The sequence below is a fragment of the Apteryx rowi genome, unplaced genomic scaffold (genome assembly GCF_003343035.1).
Source record: "Apteryx rowi isolate R43461 unplaced genomic scaffold, aptRow1 scaffold_263, whole genome shotgun sequence".
NCBI lineage: Eukaryota > Metazoa > Chordata > Aves > Apterygiformes > Apterygidae > Apteryx > Apteryx rowi.
The window spans coordinates 277,036-298,655 of NW_020449008.1; the positions used below are offsets into that span (position 1 = coordinate 277,036).

A 21,620-nucleotide genomic window follows, 5' to 3' on the forward strand; every position below is an offset into this window, starting at 1 on the left:
GGGGGGCAGCTCCGGCCCGACCCCGGCGCGACGGGCTCACGGGGAGCCGCGGAAGCCTTTCAGAGGGGACTTTCCGCTGGTTAACAGCGACACAACTAATAACGGTCTTATTTAGTCTCAACTTTCTTGTGTGTGTGTATATATATATATATATATATAAAAAAAATATAAAAAATATATATTATATTATATATAATATATATGTTTATTATATCATGTATTATAAATTATAGATATAATATATACACACACATATATGAAGTTGAGTAAATATATTTGTATACATATAAAATATATAAAAATATATAGTTTATACATATATATATGCATAAAATATTTGTTATATACATATATATACTGTGAAATATATATACATCTCACAAGAAGGAGCTGGGATAGGCTGCAAGCGCTAGGCACTGGATAGTAAACACTGTTTAGGGGTACTCGGTTGTATTTATATAGAAATATATATAGTTGTAATGTATTTGCATGTATTTGTATTGATATGCATGGTTGTACTACATTTATAAAGGCTTGGTGCAGGGCCGAGCAGCAGGTCCCACTTCTCCCCCTGTTGCCCTGATCCCCTGCCTTCTGCCGCCTCGTATTGTGCACGGTGCTGTTGAGCGCAGATTATTTCGGAAAGGTATCTGACTGGAGGTTTTGTCCTTTGGTGGCATTGGAAGTTGCTCCTGTTCTTAGTCGGGCGTTTCTTTAAGGGTACAGGAAAGGGCTCGCCTTTCTGTATTTCCACGTAATGCTTAATAGACAAGTTAGAGCAAAACGTAGTGTACTGATCGCAGCGCCCAACGCCAGGATTATTGAGCAAAAAGTAGAAGCCGGCGTGCCAGAGCTGCCGTTGTGCAATGGTTTGCATCACTTAGGTTATAAAACAGCATCAAGCAGTGAGTCAGTCTTCACAGAGCAGTTAATGAAACAGTTAATGAAAGAAACTGTATTATTCCAACCCAGCAGAATAAAAATGGATCGGAGCAGCAAGAAACGCYGTTGGCTTTTCATTCAGGACAACTCAAAAGGAGAGTGAGTGAGAAACACTATCAAAGCAACCCTTGGATGTTGCTTTGTCCTGTGTTGGAAGCGGCAAGCTGAGAAGAGCCAGGCCTGGGCAGTGTGGGCGCTAGGGATGCCCAAGAGACACGAATGCTTTCAGAAGAGGCACTGATGGCACTTTCAAAGAGGGTGGGCTGACAAGAAGAAAAGTCCACGGCAGGGCGTGATGTAGCTCTTTTGAACAGAGGTGGGCAGAAGGATGTTTCGGCTTTAAGATATGCCACCCATGCAGGATTTTAGACAAACATACGTTAGAAGAGATCAAGCAGGAAACAAAGACAATTGTAACTTGGAAAGATTTTGTTTTACAGGACATTTCTGTTCCCCGTATGTGAATCTGGTCACTTCAATAAATCATAGGTTTAATTGCACAGGTTGTGCTCTGCTGTTTTAAAAAGAAGTGGGACCTGGGTAGTGTGATTTATGATGCCTCTAAACATGATGAATATGCTTATATAACGTTATATCCTTAAACAAATACCATCAGTTTTATTTTTATTTATAAATACATATCATAAATATACACATTTTGTTACAGACATTTATATTGTATGCATATTATCTATGTAAATATATATTATTTATAAATTCTATTTATAAAAAGGATTATAAAACTCCCTTATTGCTGAAAGATATACCTAATAGCTATAGGTTTTCATCAGGATTAATATAACAAAGATAAGACTGCTTTTTTGAGGTAGCCGTATTCTGTGTTACAGCCTGTTTCATAACTTTGTGTTTAGTGTCGCAGTTTCCCATGAGTTATAGAGCCACAACAGACATGTAAATGGTTTGTCAGTACAAATTAAAAACACACCTTTTAATTCTTCTGACAGCTATCTATGAAGGAGCCTTTTCTTCCTGGAAAATTTGCATGGTGCACCTCATACCTGGGTAGAAATTTATCTGCTCTCAAAAAATATACGGTAGAGGATGAGAGGGGGAGAATATGTCGTGGGAACCCCCTCGCTCTCCATTAGTACTTTCACAACTTTCTCTCTCTACCTCAAAATGGCTAGGACTAGCAATTCCCGAACTCCTTGGGTATTTCAGCCTTGCCAAGATGTTTTCCTCTGTGTTTTTAATGCGGTATCTACCATTTAAACCCCATGTGATGTGGTAGCCAGCACCGAGTTGCCCAAGGAGGAGATTAGTCGGAGGTTTATCCGAACAGGGATACAAAACCGATGCAATGAAAGTAGCTGTCCTTTTTCTGTCTCCTTCCAGCGGCCTGCACGCTTTCCAGGGACACGCAGGCTTGCGAGGGGGAAAGTCCCTGTCTTGCCTTCAGAGCCCGGCTCCCTAGCCCAGGAGGGCCTGGGGAAGCTAGGAGGTGTTTTAGTTCATTTCTCATCGGGCTGAAGCCAACCCCCTCCTCCTGTCACGCCATATCTAGTCTCCCCCTGCATCCTTTTTTTTGTGTGCCGTGAAGGGGGGGAAGAACAAGGAAAGCTTATGTTTGATTTTGTACACATTACTCTGCCACAGAGAAACAGCCTGCAAAAGGATAGAAGCCCATTAGGCAGCAGGTTGTGGTATGATGGTTTTGGGTTTTTTTCCTTATTTCTCCTGTTACCTTATGTAGCTGGAGCCATCCTTGTGGAATTTGGCTATTTTGAGTACCAGAGAAATTATTTTAACATGTTTGTAACGCAAACTGGCCTGCTGCAGCCCTCACACTGCACTGCTGAAATTGCCTGAGGTCAGACCAGGGCTAAGCAGATAGTGGGCAGCATGATGAAGGAAATGTTGCAGGGCAGAGATAAGGGGTAGAAACAGAAATGAGCAAGTTAAGTTGCATGTGGGGAGAAAAGCTTTCCAACCATGGTGGCTTTTAGCGGCAGTGTTAAGATTGCCTGCTGGGCATGCTGCAGGTACCGTCCAGCACACGCACCCAGGTTTCTGTAGTGGGAAAACTGGGGTGCAAGAACATTATGCAACCGGATCTCGCCCTGAAACCGAGCTGGGACACGATTGGGAACATAGTAATTATCTGTAGCTTGAGTAATACAGATGCAGCCAGAGGCGCTGGTGCAAATACTGGAAATTATTTGGTGATAAGATGCGTGGCACTTGCTAAAAAGTCAGCATGTGCATCAAGCAAAACAAACTAGTAAAGGAAAACTGATTTATTTTAAAGTCTGACGTTTCCAAATGTAGTCCCTGCACATTTGTAAGCCTAGAAAGCAAGTGGCTGAAGGATGCAGTCAGTCCTTTCTGTTGTATCCTTTCATCCTTCCCCATCACCTCAGCTGACTTACAGTAGCTCTGAACCTTCCTTTGTCCCCAGATTTGCTTCTGCAACCATCAGGAAGTCAAAGTACTTAATTCCCTAGGCAGTTACAAACAATACCATAGTATTATTCACTGCAAAAAATAATCTTAGTTGTCACATCATAGTTAAACATACAAACTTACAAGGTTTACAGGCCTAAACCTATAAGCATTGCGTTTAATTAAAATTATACTGGATAAAATACTCCACTAAAAGAAAGTCAGGGCTGACAGTCTTTTATATATTCTGTGACTACATTGCTTTCAAAAAACATCTTGGGCCTTTAGTAAACAGCACTGAAGGAGCACTGAAGGCAAGGCTGGGTTGTGAGGCAGCATGTGATGGAAGGTCGTAGCAGAAATTTATCTGCACAAGCTTTTCTGAAATCCAGGGTGTATCATGCAGGCTCCTATTTTTCTCTTCTCGCTCTCTCACCCCCACCCTGGGATTTTATATACTGCTTCTTTTCATTCGAACATTTCTCACTGCTTTCGTTGCTGACTTGTCCTTTGCCATTTCACCCCGAGCTACTTTGTGTGTTTGCTAAGGGGAATGTCCAGTGCATCCCTGTCTCTTATTTATTCTCTCACGCAAGACCTGCACCAAGTAGCCGGAGAAAGATGGACACAGCTTCTTCCAAAATCAACTAGTGCTGCTCCCTGAGTTAGCTATTGCCTTTTTTTTTTAATAGCAAATTTATACTGGTATTTAATTTCTTGGGAATTAAATACAGGAATTCCCACTGCCAACAGCTGTGGTCTATTAGGCAGAGCCTGCCAGCACATTTTGATATTGCCGCATGCCTTTGTACATGTTGCTCTACCTCTTTCTCCTTGGTACTATGCAAGAGATAGGACTTGCCAAGCATTGTGAAATACTGAGTAATACTATTGGAAAACAGACTATATAACTAGTAGTAATAGTAGTCAAAAGAATGGGATGCCAACATTCAATTCAAGCCAGTACCAGTACCTTTTGCTTTTATTTGTTCCCCTTTCCTGTTCATGTGCAGCTTTACTTTCCCTGTTCCCCTGCTTTTTGTTTTCCCCATTTCTGTTTTCCTGCCCGATTTGCGTCCTCATGTGGCTTTCAGCGTTCCTCCCCCAACATGCAGAGGGACAGACTCGCCACTACGTCATTTATGCGCTAACAACTGCAACAGAAGAGTATTTTTTCTATTTGATAGCATTTAGCACTTTCAGATAGCAAAACACTTTCAGGCTTTCTTTCCTGAGGAGAAGTTGGCAGAAGAAACGACACCTGACAAAGTCCAGTTGCTTAATACATACTAGAAACCACCCTGATACAGATATGTCCAAACAAAGCATAAAACACAATAACCCAATATAAAATAGAAGTCCTGCTGCCCCCCCCCCTTTTTTTTAAATTTATTAGCATTTGACAGCCGCAGTGGAGATGCACAAATGACCAGCACTTTACAGCATGTGTAAAAACAGAGCCTGGCGTTCTGTCAGCAGTGGCAGCAAAGGCAGCAGGGTAAAAAATGGTGAGGTCTTATTCGCTTTAAATTTCTAATTTAACCCCTTGGGAATTCCTGGCTGAAGGCAGCCAGAGAGGCTGCTGTGCCAGGAGCTCTTGTTCCCATTACACCTGGTGGCTCCTGCACACAGAAGTTCCCCCCATCCCAATAAAAGCAGAGCCTTTGATGCTGCCTGTGTTTGTGACAAGCAGTGGAGCCCGTCTGCTCCCTTGGGGAAATAATGCTACAAATCTAGGCAGAGAGAAACGCGTTCATGTCTCTGCACCCCGGCAAAATGGAGCGCAGGAGAGATGAGGCAGGACGCGTGGCAGCAATGACTGTAGCAACGAGCTCTGCAGCCTTTTGCCTCCCTTCCTTGCTGTCCACCCTCCACCCTGAGACCTAATTGATACTTTTCCAGGAGACTAGCACTTTATTTTCCCTCTTCCTCCTCTCCCCAACCTTAGTTCCAGTTTTTTCCTGTGCTCAATTTGTTCCTTCGTTCTTGTTTTCCATTTTTGACCGTCCCACCACTTTGTCTGCCGTCTTTTCTTGCGCGTTCCTGCTTGTTCCCCTGCCACGGCCCTCCCCAGGCATGCCTCCCGCCCAGCAGCCTGCTTGCCCCTTCTTGCTCACGCCTTGCAAACTTCCCAAGCTTGCATGCTTTTCCAGTCCCTCCAGACTCTGTTTTGCCTTCAAAATCTCGCCCTGCTTCTATCACCAGGATTTYCTCTTGATCCCATGCAATCTGGCTTGTGGTCCCAGCCACCAAAATCTCTTTTATTAAATCTGCGTGGCTGTATGGACAGACCCCTGAGTAAAGGGACAAAAATCTCAATGCAAGAGAGCCTTCTTGCTGGCTACACTTATACCTGTTCTCCAAGCAAAATCCGTGGCACCAGCAGAACTGTGCCTGTATAACGTCATCTGTGCACCATTTCCTGCTGGTTTAAGTACAGCTGTTAAAAGTATGATTTCCTCTTCCTCACTTCCTGCCTCCTCATCCCAGCAGACATAACTATAGCAGCGAAAGCTTTTAAACATAGGGCAAGGCAATAGCCCCCGCACTYGGACGCTTTCCTTGGACCTGCCTCTGACATGCTGGTTGCTCCAAAACTTGGTGTTCGCTCCTGCTGCGGCTTTCACAGTTGCTTTTTCCCCTCTGCTTCATGGGGCTGTTGCAATATCTTTTATGATTCCTTCCTGCTGTCTCTCCCTGCTGCATAACAGATTAACAGGAATTGGGTGTATTTGGCTACTGTATATTTGAAAAATAATGTTTCGCTTCTGCCCTTTTCATCATCCCTCTAATCTGCTCACACTTCAGCAAGCGAAACATGGATCCTCTGTAGCCTTTGGATTCTGGCCAGAAAGCTTGTTCTGGAGATTTTTCCTGCTTTCTTGCTTACCCTTTTTACTGCAGCCTGTGCTCAAAGTAAAGCAGTTCAGCCTACCAGAACAAGGAATCTACTTCGTCTTGTTTCTGTAGGCAGATTTAACTGAGTACATGTCATGGGCTTGCCAGCTGAGATTGGGACAACTGACTGAATACCTTATGAAGAAGCCACTGGTGTACTCCCCATTTATCCATGGAGATCTCCTTCCTTGTTTGGCAAAACATCATTTAAGTGTCTCTCCTCTCTTTCTCCTCTCTACTATTTTCTGGGGCAGCTTCTCAAATGTTTGTAACTTATCACCTCAGTCTTACTAGCCACTGATCATCCTCTGCATCCTTTGAGGCTAAAAATGCATACACAGTCTATGTAAATTATTTTGCTTGCAGGTAGGTAAGCTGGCACACGCTCTTTCCTTGCCCTTGACTATATCGTTCCATTGAGACCATTCTATTTTGGTGAATACAGAAATACAAGTTTCTTAATGGATTTTTTTCTTCCAAGTGCAATTTATATAATATCAAACTGCATTGTTCCTCTGCCTACTTATTTATGGGGGGGAATATTTATGTAGGTAAAAATCACTAACCTTACTGCACAAGGCTTAGAGGGAACTGAAGGCCTCAAGGAAAACAGAATGTAAGTGATAGGTTCCTGTAGGGTGATAAATACTGTCCAGTGAACCTCATTCAAGATCCATTAATTTCAGCTGCAGTCTCTCTTAGTGACAAGACTAGGCTGTGGATCAGATCCTACATGCATGTATATTTTTAAAATCTGTTAAAAATGGAATGTTTTTCTAGCTTCATTTTAAAATCACTTTGCCAGTCAACACGTTTGTGCTTGTTTCAGATTCACCATCTCAATGGAGGTGGTACCAGGCTGGGTCCCAGCAGTGGGTTTCACACTCTTGCCCCATGCAGGAGGAGTTTTAGGAGGCACAATCACCAAAAGGGAGATCCCTGTGTGGTATGAATCTCTACAGAAGCCATCCTGGCATCCACCTAACTGGGTGCTTGCTCCTGTTTGGGGAACTCTCTATACATCTATGGGGTATGTTTTTCACATTGTATTAAGGCACGTATCTGATCTCATAGTTGCTTATTGTACTGTGCTGGCTCAGAAAACTGTATTATTGTATTCCCGTGGCTCTATATTTGTAAGAAACTGTGTCAAGCTACCCGTTCAGCAGGTAGAAATATGTTTTGGGAGTTGTGCGTGGGTTTGATAGGACACTGCTTTGCATGCACATCAAAAGCAGGCATTTGAAAAGCTGCCATTAATTAGCTTTCCTCATTCACTCTGAGGGGGAGACCTGCCAAGTTGTGCAGTGATGGAGCTAGGCAGCCCCGGGATTTCCTCTACATATGTCCTTCAGTAGTTTTAAAATTAAAAAAAAAGGGATTGGGATGGAACTGTTCTAACAGCTCAATTAAAAGAAGCCAAAATCAAAACGAATGTACTTGTCTTTTCAAATAAAAGTGCCAGGCTCTAAAACTCTAAATGTGTGAAACCAGCGCCTGCCTTCTTATTTAGCTAGTTTAAAATACCTGACAATACAGCAATTACTGTCAAATGAACAGGATATCATGAGGCCAAATACCATTCCCACAGGTAGCTTAAACATTTAATATTACTATATTCTGGCACCTGTTACTTTTAATAAGATGTAGCAAAAACATTTATGGAGGTAGGTTGTCCCTGGAGATTGTCGTTGCATCTGTTCGGGCAGTTATAATATTCCTCATGGGCTGCTCCAGAAGTAGCTCCCCCCCCCCAACATAGTGTGCTTTTATATTAACTCTCGTGAGCAGTGCCACGGAGAGGAGAGGTAGCCCGCTGCTACTGGAGCCTGAACAGAGGCTGGCGCAGCCGCCAAGCATGCAGTGATGCTTTGTTTCCCTCCCACACTTCTTCATTAAGAACTAGCTATATGCCAAGATTCAACATGCTTTTTCCTAGCTATAAAACATGCATTGCTGCTAACCCAATAGTAATAATTTAGGGGCCACAATATGCATTTTACATCCTACCCTTGCCATCTCTTCCATTATGCCACTGCATTTTAAGTGATTCCTACCTCGTGTATAGCACTGGCTTAACCATAGAAAGTTTCAGAGAGATCAACTCTTTTCCAAGCTGAGATTACATTGTCACCCCGCTGGTTATCTTTAATACCGCGGTCTGATGTAAAATACAGCAGTGATGTGGTATGTCTGAAAATGTATCTGAAYGCAAAATTTTCTCTCTCACACTTTCTCTCTTCTTGGTTTCCTTTTCTTTCAAGAAAAGCTTTGTAATTTCTGCAGCCTCATGTGCTGTGCCCCCTTTTCTGTCTGTATTCTTTCTCCTCTTCTACAGAGTATTTTTTTAAATTATTCTTCCCTCTTGTATATTTGGGGAGTTAATACTGGAATCAGGACATTGTTGCCCTATGATTCGATAAAAGATGCCTTTTATCAAAGAGACAAGAGCTCCTTGCCTTTCCTTGAAGGGTTTCCTTCATGTTGACTGCACAAATTATAATCCCCCGTGGCTGAGGATTCCTCATCATAAACCTGGATATCAAGCTAAACATTTTAAAAATCCAAACTGTGACAGCTGGTCATTTACTTTGACAATATCAGAATACCAGTATATTCGGAGGTGGGTGCTCTAGGTTATGTACCAAATGTCTAGCACCTGAGTCTTTTTCCTCAGTGCTTATAACCAGTCCTTTCCTGCTGTAACCCATCACGCACCCACATTCCTTGGAATGATCAAGACATCTCATTCCTTTCGAATCTCTTGAATACATTAAAAGCAAGAAATAACTGAAAGCAAGAAATAATAAGCTTACATGATGGTCTCTGACATTTAGTTCTCTAGCAGACTTGTACACAATGATCTTGCTCTGAAATGAAAGTTAGATCTGTGAACAACTGTAAGCACGTACTGGAGCTCTTTAAGTCACTTAGGAGCAGATTTGAGTTCTGATGCCTTTTAGGAAGAGAAAATGTGAAGTTTCTCATCCTTCCCCTCCCATACAAAGCACCCCCTTCCCCCCCCCCCCCAAACCATCTACTTTGTGCAATCAAACTGCCAAGCTATCAAAGCTGCGTGGTTTAGTCCTTATGAAAGAAATGGCCAGGAAGCAATATTGGGTTATTAACTGGGCCAAACAGGAAAAAAACATCCTGTTTATATGACACACGAGTGAAGACAAACTCCTGCAATATGCATACAGATGTTTGCTACTAAAACAAATAATGCTTAAAAATTGGCCTCCATCTTTGCTCCAGTGCTGACATCCGTCTGAGCCCCCTGCTGTCCGGCACAGCGCACAGTTCAGTTCACATTGCTACCAAGATGGAGTCTGTATTCTGTGCACGAATACTGAAATGGGGATATAATTCGGGATGGCGGCATTTTATCCAGGGCAGTGCACTGTCTCTTGGAATGGCTGTGCAGTCATCCGGATTGAAATGTAGCTAATGCCTAAAGGGAAAGTCAAACAAGAGCAAAATAGATAGTCTTGTGCAGCGACTGCTCCCTGCTCTGTTCAGGCTTCTTCAGTGCAAAAAATAAACCTCGCATTAGGAAACGTCCCAAGTCCAAAGGATTCTTGTCTTTGGCAGCTTTCATTCTGGGACCCCTCCGGTGAACTGTTTGGTGGCATGAAGAAGATCTGTTCAAAATCTTCCAACCCGGCTGGAAGATCCTTCAGTAGCCAGGATCCCATGAACAGGAAGAGCRCTCCTTGCTGTTAATTCTTTCCTTGGAAATCCTGAAATCTTTGTTCCCCTCATCTTTGTCTCCTCCCTTCCGAAATGTGATTATGGGATGCCTTCTGCTCTAACACCATCCACACCATACTCGCCTGTCTTAGGGCTGCAACTCATTTTGTCCATTCCCACTTCAATTCCTGCTTCTCCCGTATCTTCATTTCTTCATTTCATTTCATTCCCATATCTTCTCCCGTATCTCCATTTGAAAATACATTTCTTTCTATTTTAAGCATCATCTCCCATTACTGAAATAAGTTTCTTCACTATTTAGAGATACCTTTTCTACTCAAGCCCTAGACTTGCTTCCATTTCAATATGCTATTCTCTTTAAAGACTGAAATGCAGTAGGTCATCTGCTCCTCTGCACCTAGAAACGAGAGCTCTGGCAGCACGGGGAATTTTTCTCTCCATACTGCTGTCTGCAGCATATGATCAACCCTTTGCAGCTGGTTATTCTGCCAGGCAGTGTCTGGATATCTTCCTTTCCAAATGAATTTAGACTCCTTACACTGAAGTCATTTAGTTTGACCAAGACTGCAGTTGCCTTCTAGCCAGTGTACAGAATTACACCTTACGTTTGCTTTCTTCAGATATGGCTCCTACCTGGTGTGGAAGGAACTGGGGGGCTTCAATGAAAAGTCTGTGGTTCCACTGGGTCTGTATGCAGGGCAGCTGGCATTAAACTGGGCATGGACTCCCATATTTTTTGGAGCTCACAAAATGGGATGGGTAAGTGGAAAAACAAGTTTCTTAAGCACAGACTTCTGCTATCGTTTACAAGATACTAAGGGTAAGTTTGGGGTTGTATTTTTTTTTTTTCTTCTTGAAAATGAATCAGATTCATATAATTGGTATAGCATGTGCCTTGGGCAATAGTTATCTAAAATTCTCTTCAATGCATGCCTGCAACCACCTGAGAGAATTTACCTATCTACAGCATCATTAAATGTTTAGATATCAAGTAGCTCTTTCTGTCACCTTTTGATAAGAGCTTTGCGTGACTAAAAAAGTAAACACTTATGCCTTAGCAAAGTCCCTAGGTACCTCTTTGGCAAACAGCAGCGATAAGAGTGTTACATAACATTACTCAGCTAATCGGTATCCATATTAGACAAGACTAATTTTCTGTAGTCTGAAGAGAAACAAGATAGCCTCCAAAATTAAACAGTAATAAAAATAAAAATGATTTGCCTGGTTCACCAAATATACAAGTAACACTGTAATAGTGGAACATTTTGCAATCTGTCATTGATTCATCTATGCCACATCTCTTCAGGCAGCATCAGACAGAGAAAGACTGGGGAAGTTTACCTAGCAAAGTGACTTGCTCGAAGTCACACAGGGGTTATAGCCAATACGACCTGCTGCCAGAAAAATGGGGGCAGGAGGGATCTTATTCTCCCTCCCCTGCTCCCAGATGCAGTTTTTGTGCCTGTTTGTGTCTGTTGGATCTTCCTGTGAGTCAATTCAACTCGCTAAGTCAGCAGAAAACCCTCTTTTTTGCAGGGCTAGTTTTCTGAGAAGGAATCAGCTCACAGAGGGATCCAACAAGTGCCAGAGCCAATGCAAACTACTTGGAAAGAGCCATACAAATACTGTCCAGTCAAGAAAATGCATCAAATAACACTAAGTACCTTTCTGTGTTTCAGGGGTTGGTGACTCTCCTACTCACCACTGGTACAGCAACAGCTACAACTGCTTCCTGGTATAACATCAACAGAACAGCAGCGTATTTGATGGTTCCTTATTTAGCTTGGTTAACCATGGCTTCTGCGCTCAATTACCGTATCTGGAAGGACAATCGCAACAAGAAACAACCTGAATAAAGAATTTTCTTAGGAGAGAGACATCAGCCAAAAGATCTTTTTTAACGCGTTTTCTAAATGGCCTTCCTGTATTTTTAGCTGAACTACTTAATGCCATTAGACAAAGTGACTGCTACTTACTATTTGACAGAGCAGTACTTGTTCAGAACAAATGTGTCTTTACTAGACAAGCCACAAAGGGGTGCATGCCTTGGTGAGTTTTATAGCACAATAAAAAGGTAGTGATTAAAAAATACTAGTTTTCTATATTATAGTATTACAGTTTATATGACAACAGTGTTTTAAGTAAAAATGAGCACAAATTACAGCTTCACTATGTTCAGAGGTAGAAATCAAGCCATATGTTAATACAGCTTCCAGAAAGCTGCTCCGAACAATCACAAGCATGACTATGGCCTGAATCTTTCCTATGTTTTCCATGAGACAGTGCTTTAGTGCTGTGAAGCACCCATCTCGCTAGAGCGGCCAGGTATTTGTCCTCTAGTCATTGTACTCTGGAAACGTTTAAGATGGGATCCTTTTCACAATTTGTGCCTTCCTACTTTAAAGCATAGTATAATCTAAATGTCAGCTAAATGTATTAAACTGCATGTAACTTACTATATTTGCTTCTCTGTTTTTATTGTTTTTAAATAGTTTTGAACAGAAAGATGCTAAAGGCAGCGGGATGCTSTAGCCTCAAAGATAGCCCCTTCATCTCCTCTCACCATTGCAGTAGGCAAGACAAAATCAGCAAAGTCAGCACACACAGCCAGAAACTGAGAGCACCCAAATACTCAGCACCCCTCAGCACACACCTCTGAGTCATCACCAGCAGCACTAGCCCAGCAGTGAGATGGAAGTGCCTGCCCTGACCCTCAGCGCAGCACCACGTCATCACTAGACCTCCAGCGCGGAGCCAGCTGCCAGGCYGCGAATGGGTCTGCTGCCCATTTGCAACTACAGCAGTACCTGCATGGGCCCTGTAGCTGCGATGGATCTCCCACCTGTGCCTTCTCACTTCAGCTGTTTAAAAACAGAAACACGGGTTTCTTCTCTTCAGGGTTATAATAGCGAATGTTATGACATAGGTTGAACCAAGTGTCCCGGATCTTGCTGTTGCTGTCCTATTAGATAAGAAGATCTTTTGTCTAAGGGTGTAAGAAAACAGGGACTATTTTTGCCCACAGCTTGTGGTCCCACTGCAGATATGCTACTTTAAGTCATTCTTCTGGTTTGTTACAGCTGACATCAATGTTCCCTTTGTGATAGGGAAAGCTTCCCCTTTACTCTAGGCCCACAGTCACTTTGTTACTTGCTTTCGGTTACTTTGCAGGCAGGCTACCTGAAGTGCCTTTTACTCTCCTAGAAGCCAGAAATGTATCTGCTGAGTACCACCATGTGTCCCCTTATGTCCAGTCTCAAGCACTTATTACTATATTCTACATCACAGTTGAACCTTTCTCTGTAGAAAGGTGGAATAGTCACACTATCTACAGCAAGTGCTTAACCTGTGTTTCTTTAATTGCATTTAAATTAGGAGTCTAAAAGTTCTGACTCATGAACAGGAGACTTCGATATGGCTGTCAGTGCTGCTTCTGGCTGTCTGGGCCAGCTCTCTTCTGCCCCACCTACACAGTGACTGAATCTTCACAAGACAGATTTCCCCCCCCCCCCCTTCCAGTCCATTTCAGTAAGTGGAAAGAAGTAGGTGCCTGCAGAAGACAATTTTAAAGTACTCATATTAAGTGCCTGAAATAGCCTAAAATATCCCTCTCCCCTCCTGAGCACATGAAGGATAACTTAGTGCATACTAGAAGCAAGGTTTAGAGCATTTATAGTTTTATATTTGCATCTTGCTCTAGAGCAGACTGATTGCTGCAGCTATCTAGAAAAAAAATACTGCCTACTTAATACACTTCATGATGGATGGCAGAACTTTTGCAACTTCTGCATACATAACAGTCTTCAGCTGTATTTATGTCACTAAGTTTCACCCAGTTACCCTCATTTGAGGAGGGAGGGGAGATTAGGGATGATTAATTTGAAATTGCCCCCCTCCCCCAATCCATTTGTCCTGGGCTCTCAACTTTTAAGTCCAAAGATTGCTTTGGAGTTTAGCAGTTTCCCAGATCCCTTTCATTTCTCCAGGCTTCTTCTGCCTTCCCTTGCTGTTCTAGACATTGTGTCCCTCCCACTTCTTACATGATCTTTTCTCAAAAATCTAGTTTCTTTAAGGGGCAGGCTGAGGATGACAGCCAGCAGTACACAGTTCCTAATTTTTTTTCTTTTTATTGAAAAATGAAAAGAGCCATCAAATCTTCCATCTCATTAGCCTAGTGGTTCACTGCACTGAAATACTGTATTATTCTCTTAGCAAAAGCAGTTATCTTTCTGTCCTTAGTCAGCAAAGTATTTTATTTAAGGAAGTTAGTCTGCCTTCCTCCTTAAAGAGGAGGACTTTCACTTCATCTTTGTGTAGGGAGAAGGGAATGAAATGCCTGACAGTTAACAGGAGATCTGTCTTTCCCACCTTGTTTTAGCATTTGCTAAATCAGAGAACTCAGAACTATCACACTACAACAGAATGACGACTTCAGTCACCAAATGACTTTACACACAGATTTCAGCAACTGCTGAGTAGATTTTGGAAGAATACTAGGACCTTTAACTAAATACTTTTTCTGTAATCAAGCTTCATATATGTGATTCATGCTGAACTTAACATATGCAACCTTAAAATACCTTGGTTCACCTCAACCTGTGCACTGAAACATTTTAGATCTTTGTGTAACAGAGGAGGGAAGGGGGAAAGCAGCAGACTAACTCCAAAATGATTCAGTAAATTATAATTTTAATGTCGACAGAGAGAAGCTGTACAGTGTTTCCCAGCAAGCGTGAGTTGGGCTACCTGAGAAACAAGTCAATTGTTCCAGTTACCATTCTATTTTGTGGTCTCCCATATTCAATAAAACAAGACATTTGGTCAACACAAATTGATAATATAAAACTAAGCAAGACAAGGAAAATACAAAGTGATTATCAATACAGTATATGGTATATGCATATTCTTCTGATATGACATTTTTTTTCCCTGGGTTACCAGTATAGGAAGATATTTGCATAAGCAGCTCATAGAACTGACAAAAATATTGCTGTTAAGCATATTTTGTAAATGGAGTCAAGCCTCCTGTGCCTAGACAATACATGTCACACGGCAGTTGTCTAGTTCATCCAGAAATAGGGTGCTGAAGACATCATTAAAAAAGGTAGGGTGGTACTTGCAGGCTCTATCACAGTCAGGATTAAAGTTCACCTCCAGGATCTGAGGCTGCATAATTCTTTTTCCTGGAAGGCAGAACACAAACATTGCCTTTTAATACAAGCTATATTTAGATCCTGAATCATTACCTGTCTTTAAGTTAGAGAGCAGGGAAAATGGCTGAAAGCAGCCATCTTCTATGACCCAAGCAAGTGGGTTTTTTTGTTTTTTTTTTTAATCTGTTTTAGTGTGTTTGCTTTTGGGGTGAGGGAGGTCTCATCTACCACTGTTATCCAGAGAATATATCCAACAGATTCTGCAATCACTACACTAATTCAAGGCCTCATTCAGAATGAGAATTTGCAGCAATGTAATATCCATACAACTGTCTTGCCTGATGTAGTCTGAAACATCTTCCAGAAAGGTTTGCTCTTCCTTTCATGTTTGGGTACCAAGCTTCCTTTCTTAAAACTGTTATATATCTACCTCTCTAGTTCTAGCAGTCCTGGTTCCTTTAAACTCCAGCAAACATCTCACACCTGCCACTTCATCTTACTCCTAGAAGGAAGTCAGAAAGTTTAACTTTCTCATAAAACTTGATCAGTGCAATTCAGAGAGTGAGGAATCAAATGCATTCTGTGCAAAGAGAAACAAGGAATTTTATTTATTGCCTGGTGTTGAGACCACTGAGCTGAGGGTACTAACTTCTGATGTGCAGGTAAGCCATGCTCTGTTCTGCAGAGCAGCAGCTAACCCATTTGTCCACAGACTGACTACAGGATCACAGCCATGACAGTGGCACCCATGCCCCCTGCGGCTTCAGGGAAAAAAAGATAGATGCCCTGAAGATCTTGAAAAGGCTGGTGACCTACGCAGCTCCTGTTCAGCCAGGGCTGCAAGGTGAGCTCACTCCTTTTACTACAACCCTTCTCTTGGAATTGATAATATCGGTGACTTGCTTTGATCTGCTTCTCCCATTCAAGACAACCACAGGAGAGGTAACCATGTAGCTCACAGAGCATCCAATGTCGATGTAGCAGACATATTCAAACCTTTGCTCCACCTGATCTGAACAGGAGACTCAATTCTGTACCTCCCATTTCTCAGGGGAGGATGCCAGCCACTACACTACTACCCACTCTGAGATGAGAAACTTGCAATCTCCTGCTGCAGTCACCTCACTCCACGCAAGTGATTCAGTAGTTACAGAATCAGCCACAGGCAGCACCCAACCAACATACAGCACCTAGTCACTCCCTCAAGCAATCATGGGTGCAAGGAACAAACTTCTGTCATGTCCTGCACACCACAGGAAAAGAGTACACTTGGTTCTGTCGAAGACTGCCCCCGGCAGTCCTTTTTGTGTTGGAGCCTCTGCTGCTTTTCTACCAACAAGAGGTAGATGTCTGGCCCGGGCCATGCTTAGACCACATTTTTGAGCCTCCTGGTAAGGTAAGAAAAAATTCACCCCATCTGGCAAATTTTGCTACCAGTCCTCCAAGACTTTGGTTGGAAGAAAGACTCTAGGTTAGCCACGCTGTGGCACCAGCCTGAAAGCAGCTTCACATGCACCTTCTTGCAGAGACTTAGGCACATGTAAACTTGGCCACAACTGAGTGACAGTCCTCAGGACATCAACAGCACTGAAATGGTGAACCCGGTCCATTGTCTGCTTTAATAAGCAGCTGCGCCTTCTGAAGGCACTGGGCCAAGCCAGAGTTCGGTAAGACAGTAAGATGTCTCTGAAGTTTTTGTAAAGAGACAGACATTTCAAACCTTCTCCCACCACAAATGGAAAAGGAAACTTGCTGTTTTTGGAGTGACTAGACTGTTGTACCACTGCCCTGACTGTTTGCCAAGAATGGCAATAGCAGAGGCACAAGGGAGGCAAGGACATGGCTGAGCGCAGTTAGCTGCTCCCCCCACGTTGTTGTTATTAAGCTGTGCAGCGGATTCTAACCCCACAGCTCCGCAACTCCAGATATGCTTTGATGTCAGGGGGAGGCACCGATATCACACAGCTCACTCTGCTTGAAAAACAGCAAGAGTTCAGACAAGAAATAAGTTTCCAGAAAAAGGTATGGAAATAAAATGAATTCAACATTCAAGGAAAGGAGCTTCTCACCATCTCTGCTGGCGTCCCATTTAAGCATCAAGTCAATGGCATATATTGCTCTTGAGGATGGATAATCACAGATTCCAAGAGGTGCAGGTTTAGCTGAAGCAACTTGGAACAATTCAGCAAAAGCCTTAAAAATATCTGCCTAAAGACAGGAAAAGGTCTCTGAATGAGATACAGAAGTTCTATAAAAGCAACAAACATTCATCATTTCGTTCATGAAGCTTTTTAAAGTGCTTGCATAAATTACACTAGCCAACAGATGAAAATCCACCCAGCATCAGCCCAAAGTGTGCATTCAGACAAATACCAACACTGTGGAAGTGCTTAGCACCCGGCAACATCCATGAACTTTTTTTTTTTTTTTTTAAGAACACAAATACTATGGAAATCCTGAAAATAGGGCATTTAATGTTAGAATTAAATCCCTTCTCAGGCATTATGTACAGTATTACACTTATGCGTAGAGGAAAGGAGAGGGAAAATCCAGAAAAATTCTGTGAATACCAGGAGCAYGGCTCCAAAGTTTTGACTTGTTCTTGCCTCTTCATTACATTGCTTTTGAGCTTTGTTTTGTATTGTAAAGAAAAATCTTCTACCCAGTTAGCCCCTTCTAAAAAGGGTGGTGATGGTGGTGGGGACATGGAGAGTTTAAGCAGACATTACACTGATATTTCCGGAAACAATCAGATATCCAATGTGAAAGTGAAATAAGACAGAAAGAATGTACGGGGCAATTTTTAGCATGAAGTCTATGCTGAAGTGAACCATTCTCTCTGCAAATGGAAAAGTGGTGTAATTCTTAGTATTCTGTACACAGCATGACTTTGGGTAGACTGCAGTCTGGCTTTTGTACTTTGTACCCATCTCTCCCCTTTCACTGCTTGTAAAAGAACTTAAATCTAATGCTGCAAAACCTGTTGTGCTCTGGGTATCTTTACCAGGATATAGCTAAAACTGATACAAATTAATTTATGGAAGTTAACCCACAGTTGGGTAATTTATTTACTTTTGAAAGCATATGCAGAAATAAGTGCTCTTTTACCACTCCTTCTGCATGTTCTGGCTCCTAATAAACAGGCAACATTGCAACAGTTTTGTGTGCATTTCTGAACCATTTCTTTGCATTCAGCTTTTTCTTTCAAGAATTATTGAAGAGCAAAGAGAGAGTCGTCATCTGCCTTCCAGGATACGTTACTGAACGGTAGAATTTGGAGCTTCCTCTTTGACATAAAATATGCCTTTGTATTAGGGAACCATCTGTTTTGATGTGAGAGTCATTAAGGCAGTGACAGGGCTCAGGTCAACTCTAACAGAAAGGTTGGGGCAGCAGCTGGAAATTCTGCACTGCAGTCTCAAAGTCAGGATTTAATTTAACAAATAGGGACCAGGTTCTGGACTTATTAGCTCAAAGATATTACACTGGTGGCGTATTAAAAACAAAAACAACTCCACCCGCCTCACGAAAGAGGGGACCAGCTGATCTTTTGTTTTCTTCTAAATATGCCATGGTGTATAAATGCAGCCTTTGCACTGTCTAATCTGCCAGTGTAACCCCTCAAGCACAGGAGCCCCTGCGAAGCAGGCCGGAGTGCTTATTACCATCAGCCACTTCAGCACAGTTAGGCACATCCTGAGAAATAAAGATTCATAGATGCTTTACATGAGAAAGATGAATTGCTGACTTACTTGTACTGTTGTCCATGGATATTCTGGATATTGTTTTTCAAACAGAGGAATAAATTCTTCACAATGTACCTAAAACAATTTAGCAACAAATGTTACTCAGTCATTCCCAACCAAAGCAAACAGATGACTTGAAAAATGGGACAGATTGCTTTTGCAGGTAGAGAACTAGAGAATTTGACAGTTCCAGAACCCCTTCCTTGTTCTAGTGTTTCTTATTATAAAAAATTACACTAAAGTCTTTGAAAATGATTAGCTGCCATTTTAATAATTCTTTTACTGATTTCTATCAACGTGGGTTATATTCAGGATGTAGATTTGTATCACAGGTGATTAGGGGTCCACAGGAGAAAGAGTCTAGGAAAATATTTGCTTAGGGTACTTTCAACACACTGAGTGCTTCTTTAAGTAAATGTGAATTAGGTTATTTGGCCACAACCACAGAGAAGGCAGTGGAAGATTATTTAACAATGGAAAGACAGGGAAATGTTTTGGATCATTTGCTTACCTGTTTTAATATTACACCAGGAGCATAGTTCATGACAGTGAAATGCTTCTCGTAGTCATGCAAATCATCAAGTGAAAATGCCCTAACCAATAAAAGAAAAAAACCTCCTTAATTACCACGGCATCGGATTTAATTCTGAGACCCTTCAGTCCAAGGAGGAGAAGGAAGTAATTACCGGTTTGAAAAGCGCAGCCAAAATACATCATAGACATACAGCTTGAGTGGTTTTATGGATCGCAACAATACAACATAACGGATGTCAAATTTAACCATTCCCACATCTTCTCGGTGAAACAAGACTGGATTTTCAATATATTTGCACACTACCTACAACAAAAAACCAAAAACCCCACAGTTAATATATATCAATCTAAATGAAAATAAAGTGTCAGTAGATCTTGATGATTTAAGGTATCTTTGTATGCATTTCAGTTTTGCTTTAGAAATATGTWTGAATACATGACATTATGCAAAGAGGTAATCTTTTATCAAAGTCCTTTGGTGCTGAGGTGGGGGAGGATGAGAGGCCAGAACACACTCGTTCTTAAAAAAAACAACAATAAGGTCACAGAAATTATATACAAAATTAACTTTGTTTTGAACTAGAACTAAGATGCAATTCTTTGGGCATTTCCACATTCCAGAAAATACATGCAGTCCACATATCAGCAGAAATACAGCTCAGGTGACAGTCTGATATATGACTGCATATTGCAGACTCCCTAAAAAAAGACTCCATGATTCATCTATTGCTGGCAAAAGCAATGCTCTGTGCCACTGAGCAGAGCTGTGGATCAGTAATAACAATCGACTTGGGGACAGAAGCAATAATGTTCCGAAACTTATGACCAACAGTAACTACAGGATAATGTGAACTCATCTTCCATTGAGATTTCTGAAGGACTAGCATTAAAGCAGCAACACACTGGAGTATATTCTTTATTGCTGGGGCAAGTTTTATTTTTTTGAAATAAGAAAACACCAGGCCTTATGGTACGAACAGAAGTGTCTTCCGCACTGCCTCCACAGTGTTTCACCACTGAAGCAAATGGAGCTGACTGATTTAAATATAAATCAATTCTGAACTGATTGAAACAGTATGCTTATGGCCAGCATGTGTTTTGAAGAAAATTAATTTCCTTCCTCATATTTTTAGACCTCCTTCCATGAATACATTTTTTTCAGCTACCCCGTTTTAAATCACATTCAAAGGCATGCTCTCTAACCTTTGGGCTGCTTTCCCTGTGCCTGATGATATTGTTAAGGCTGTTGGTGATGTGGGTGTCCAGGCTTCTGGCCAAGTTCCACGGTTTACATATCCAGTGATTGTCTTCTCCTCTGAGAAAGAGAGAAAGAGAGCACCAAAGCCTGTAAGCATCCACCTCAATCATCTGTCTGAACACACACTTGAACTGATCTATGTACTTACTGCCTTGTCTGTCTACTTTGTAAAGCTGTGGGCTACAATGCAAGAACTAAAGATTTTTGATAGACAGCTGGGAGTGCTTGTTCTGGGTATGAGGGGGCAAAACCACAACAGTAGCTCTCACTGATCTTTCCAGTCAGGGCCTAACATGTTCTCACTGTTAATCTCCTTTTTCAACACTTGACTCCTTCAAAGACGACAAAGAACCAGACAGTATTACCATGAACGCATGTAGGTCACAGTGCAGACGTCATTCTGCCAGGTGTCCGAGAACATTCTGGCCGGTGGCTGTGCAAGTTTCTAAGTTGATTCCCTAATAACATCTCCGAAACATTCTCTTTAAATGGCACCATAACTCTCTTGGGGAAGGAGTCATTCAATATATCTCAACAGTTCATCTTGAAAGAAAAGGAGAGCACACCATCTTCTCACTTTCCAGTATCTAGTTATCTCAAGGGCACAATATTCCTTGAAGGATCCTCAAGAAAAACAGGTAATGTGCTGGTCTTTATTCCATGCATCTTTCTGAGTAAGGACATGGCRACACTTGATGGCCTCCTTTCCTCAATTAATTTATGAAAGCATCCCGAGAACCTTCTTGGGCTTCAGGATAAACGGCATAAGCTGAGCTGAAATTAGTGCAACTTTAATTACAGAATCACAGAATCACAGAATCSCTGAGGTTGGATCTCCTCTGGAGATCATCTAGTCCAACCCCCCTGCTCAAGCAGAGTCACCTAGAGCACATTGCACAGGATTGCGTCCAGGCGGGTTTTGAATATCTCCAGAGAAGGAGACTCCACCACCTCTCGGGGCAACCTGTTCCA

General features: G+C 42.0%; 2 protein-coding genes across 3 annotated transcripts in view; one reads left to right on the forward strand and one right to left on the reverse strand.

Moving 5' to 3' along the window:
• Nucleotides 1–4,053: 4,053 nt before the first annotated feature.
• Nucleotides 4,054–12,413, forward strand: TSPO (translocator protein). The gene is made up of 3 exons (XM_026067810.1): nt 4,054–7,273; nt 10,578–10,716; nt 11,637–12,413. The coding sequence occupies exons 1-3, from the start codon at nt 7,086–7,088 to the stop codon at nt 11,811–11,813; spliced, it is 504 nt and encodes a 167-aa protein (XP_025923595.1). The 5' UTR covers nt 4,054–7,085; the 3' UTR covers nt 11,814–12,413.
• The window catches only part of TTLL12 (tubulin tyrosine ligase like 12), a 35,661-nt gene continuing 25,976 nt past the window's right edge, over nt 11,936–21,620 (reverse strand). For both annotated transcript variants that reach the window (XM_026067808.1, XM_026067809.1), the window contains exons 9-14: nt 20,594–20,705; nt 19,543–19,694; nt 19,368–19,449; nt 18,863–18,931; nt 17,180–17,318; nt 11,936–15,140 (exon numbers count right to left, since the gene is read on the reverse strand). In XM_026067808.1, the coding sequence (XP_025923593.1) occupies nt 14,989–15,140; nt 17,180–17,318; nt 18,863–18,931; nt 19,368–19,449; nt 19,543–19,694; nt 20,594–20,705 (706 nt within the window). In that variant the 3' untranslated portion in view covers nt 11,936–14,988. The remainder of the gene's footprint in view (nt 15,141–17,179; nt 17,319–18,862; nt 18,932–19,367; nt 19,450–19,542; nt 19,695–20,593; nt 20,706–21,620) is intronic.

Excerpts from the sequence above, each read along its gene's own strand:
- TSPO (XM_026067810.1), top strand. The coding sequence starts at position 7,086 with ATGGAGGTGGTACCAGGCTGGGTCCCAGCAGTGGGTTTCACACTCTTG. Across the intron at positions 7,274-10,577 it reads ACTCTCTATACATCTATGGG|ATATGGCTCCTACCTGGTGT; the intron begins GTATGTTTTTCA and ends TGCTTTCTTCAG. Across the intron at positions 10,717-11,636 it reads GAGCTCACAAAATGGGATGG|GGGTTGGTGACTCTCCTACT; the intron begins GTAAGTGGAAAA and ends TCTGTGTTTCAG.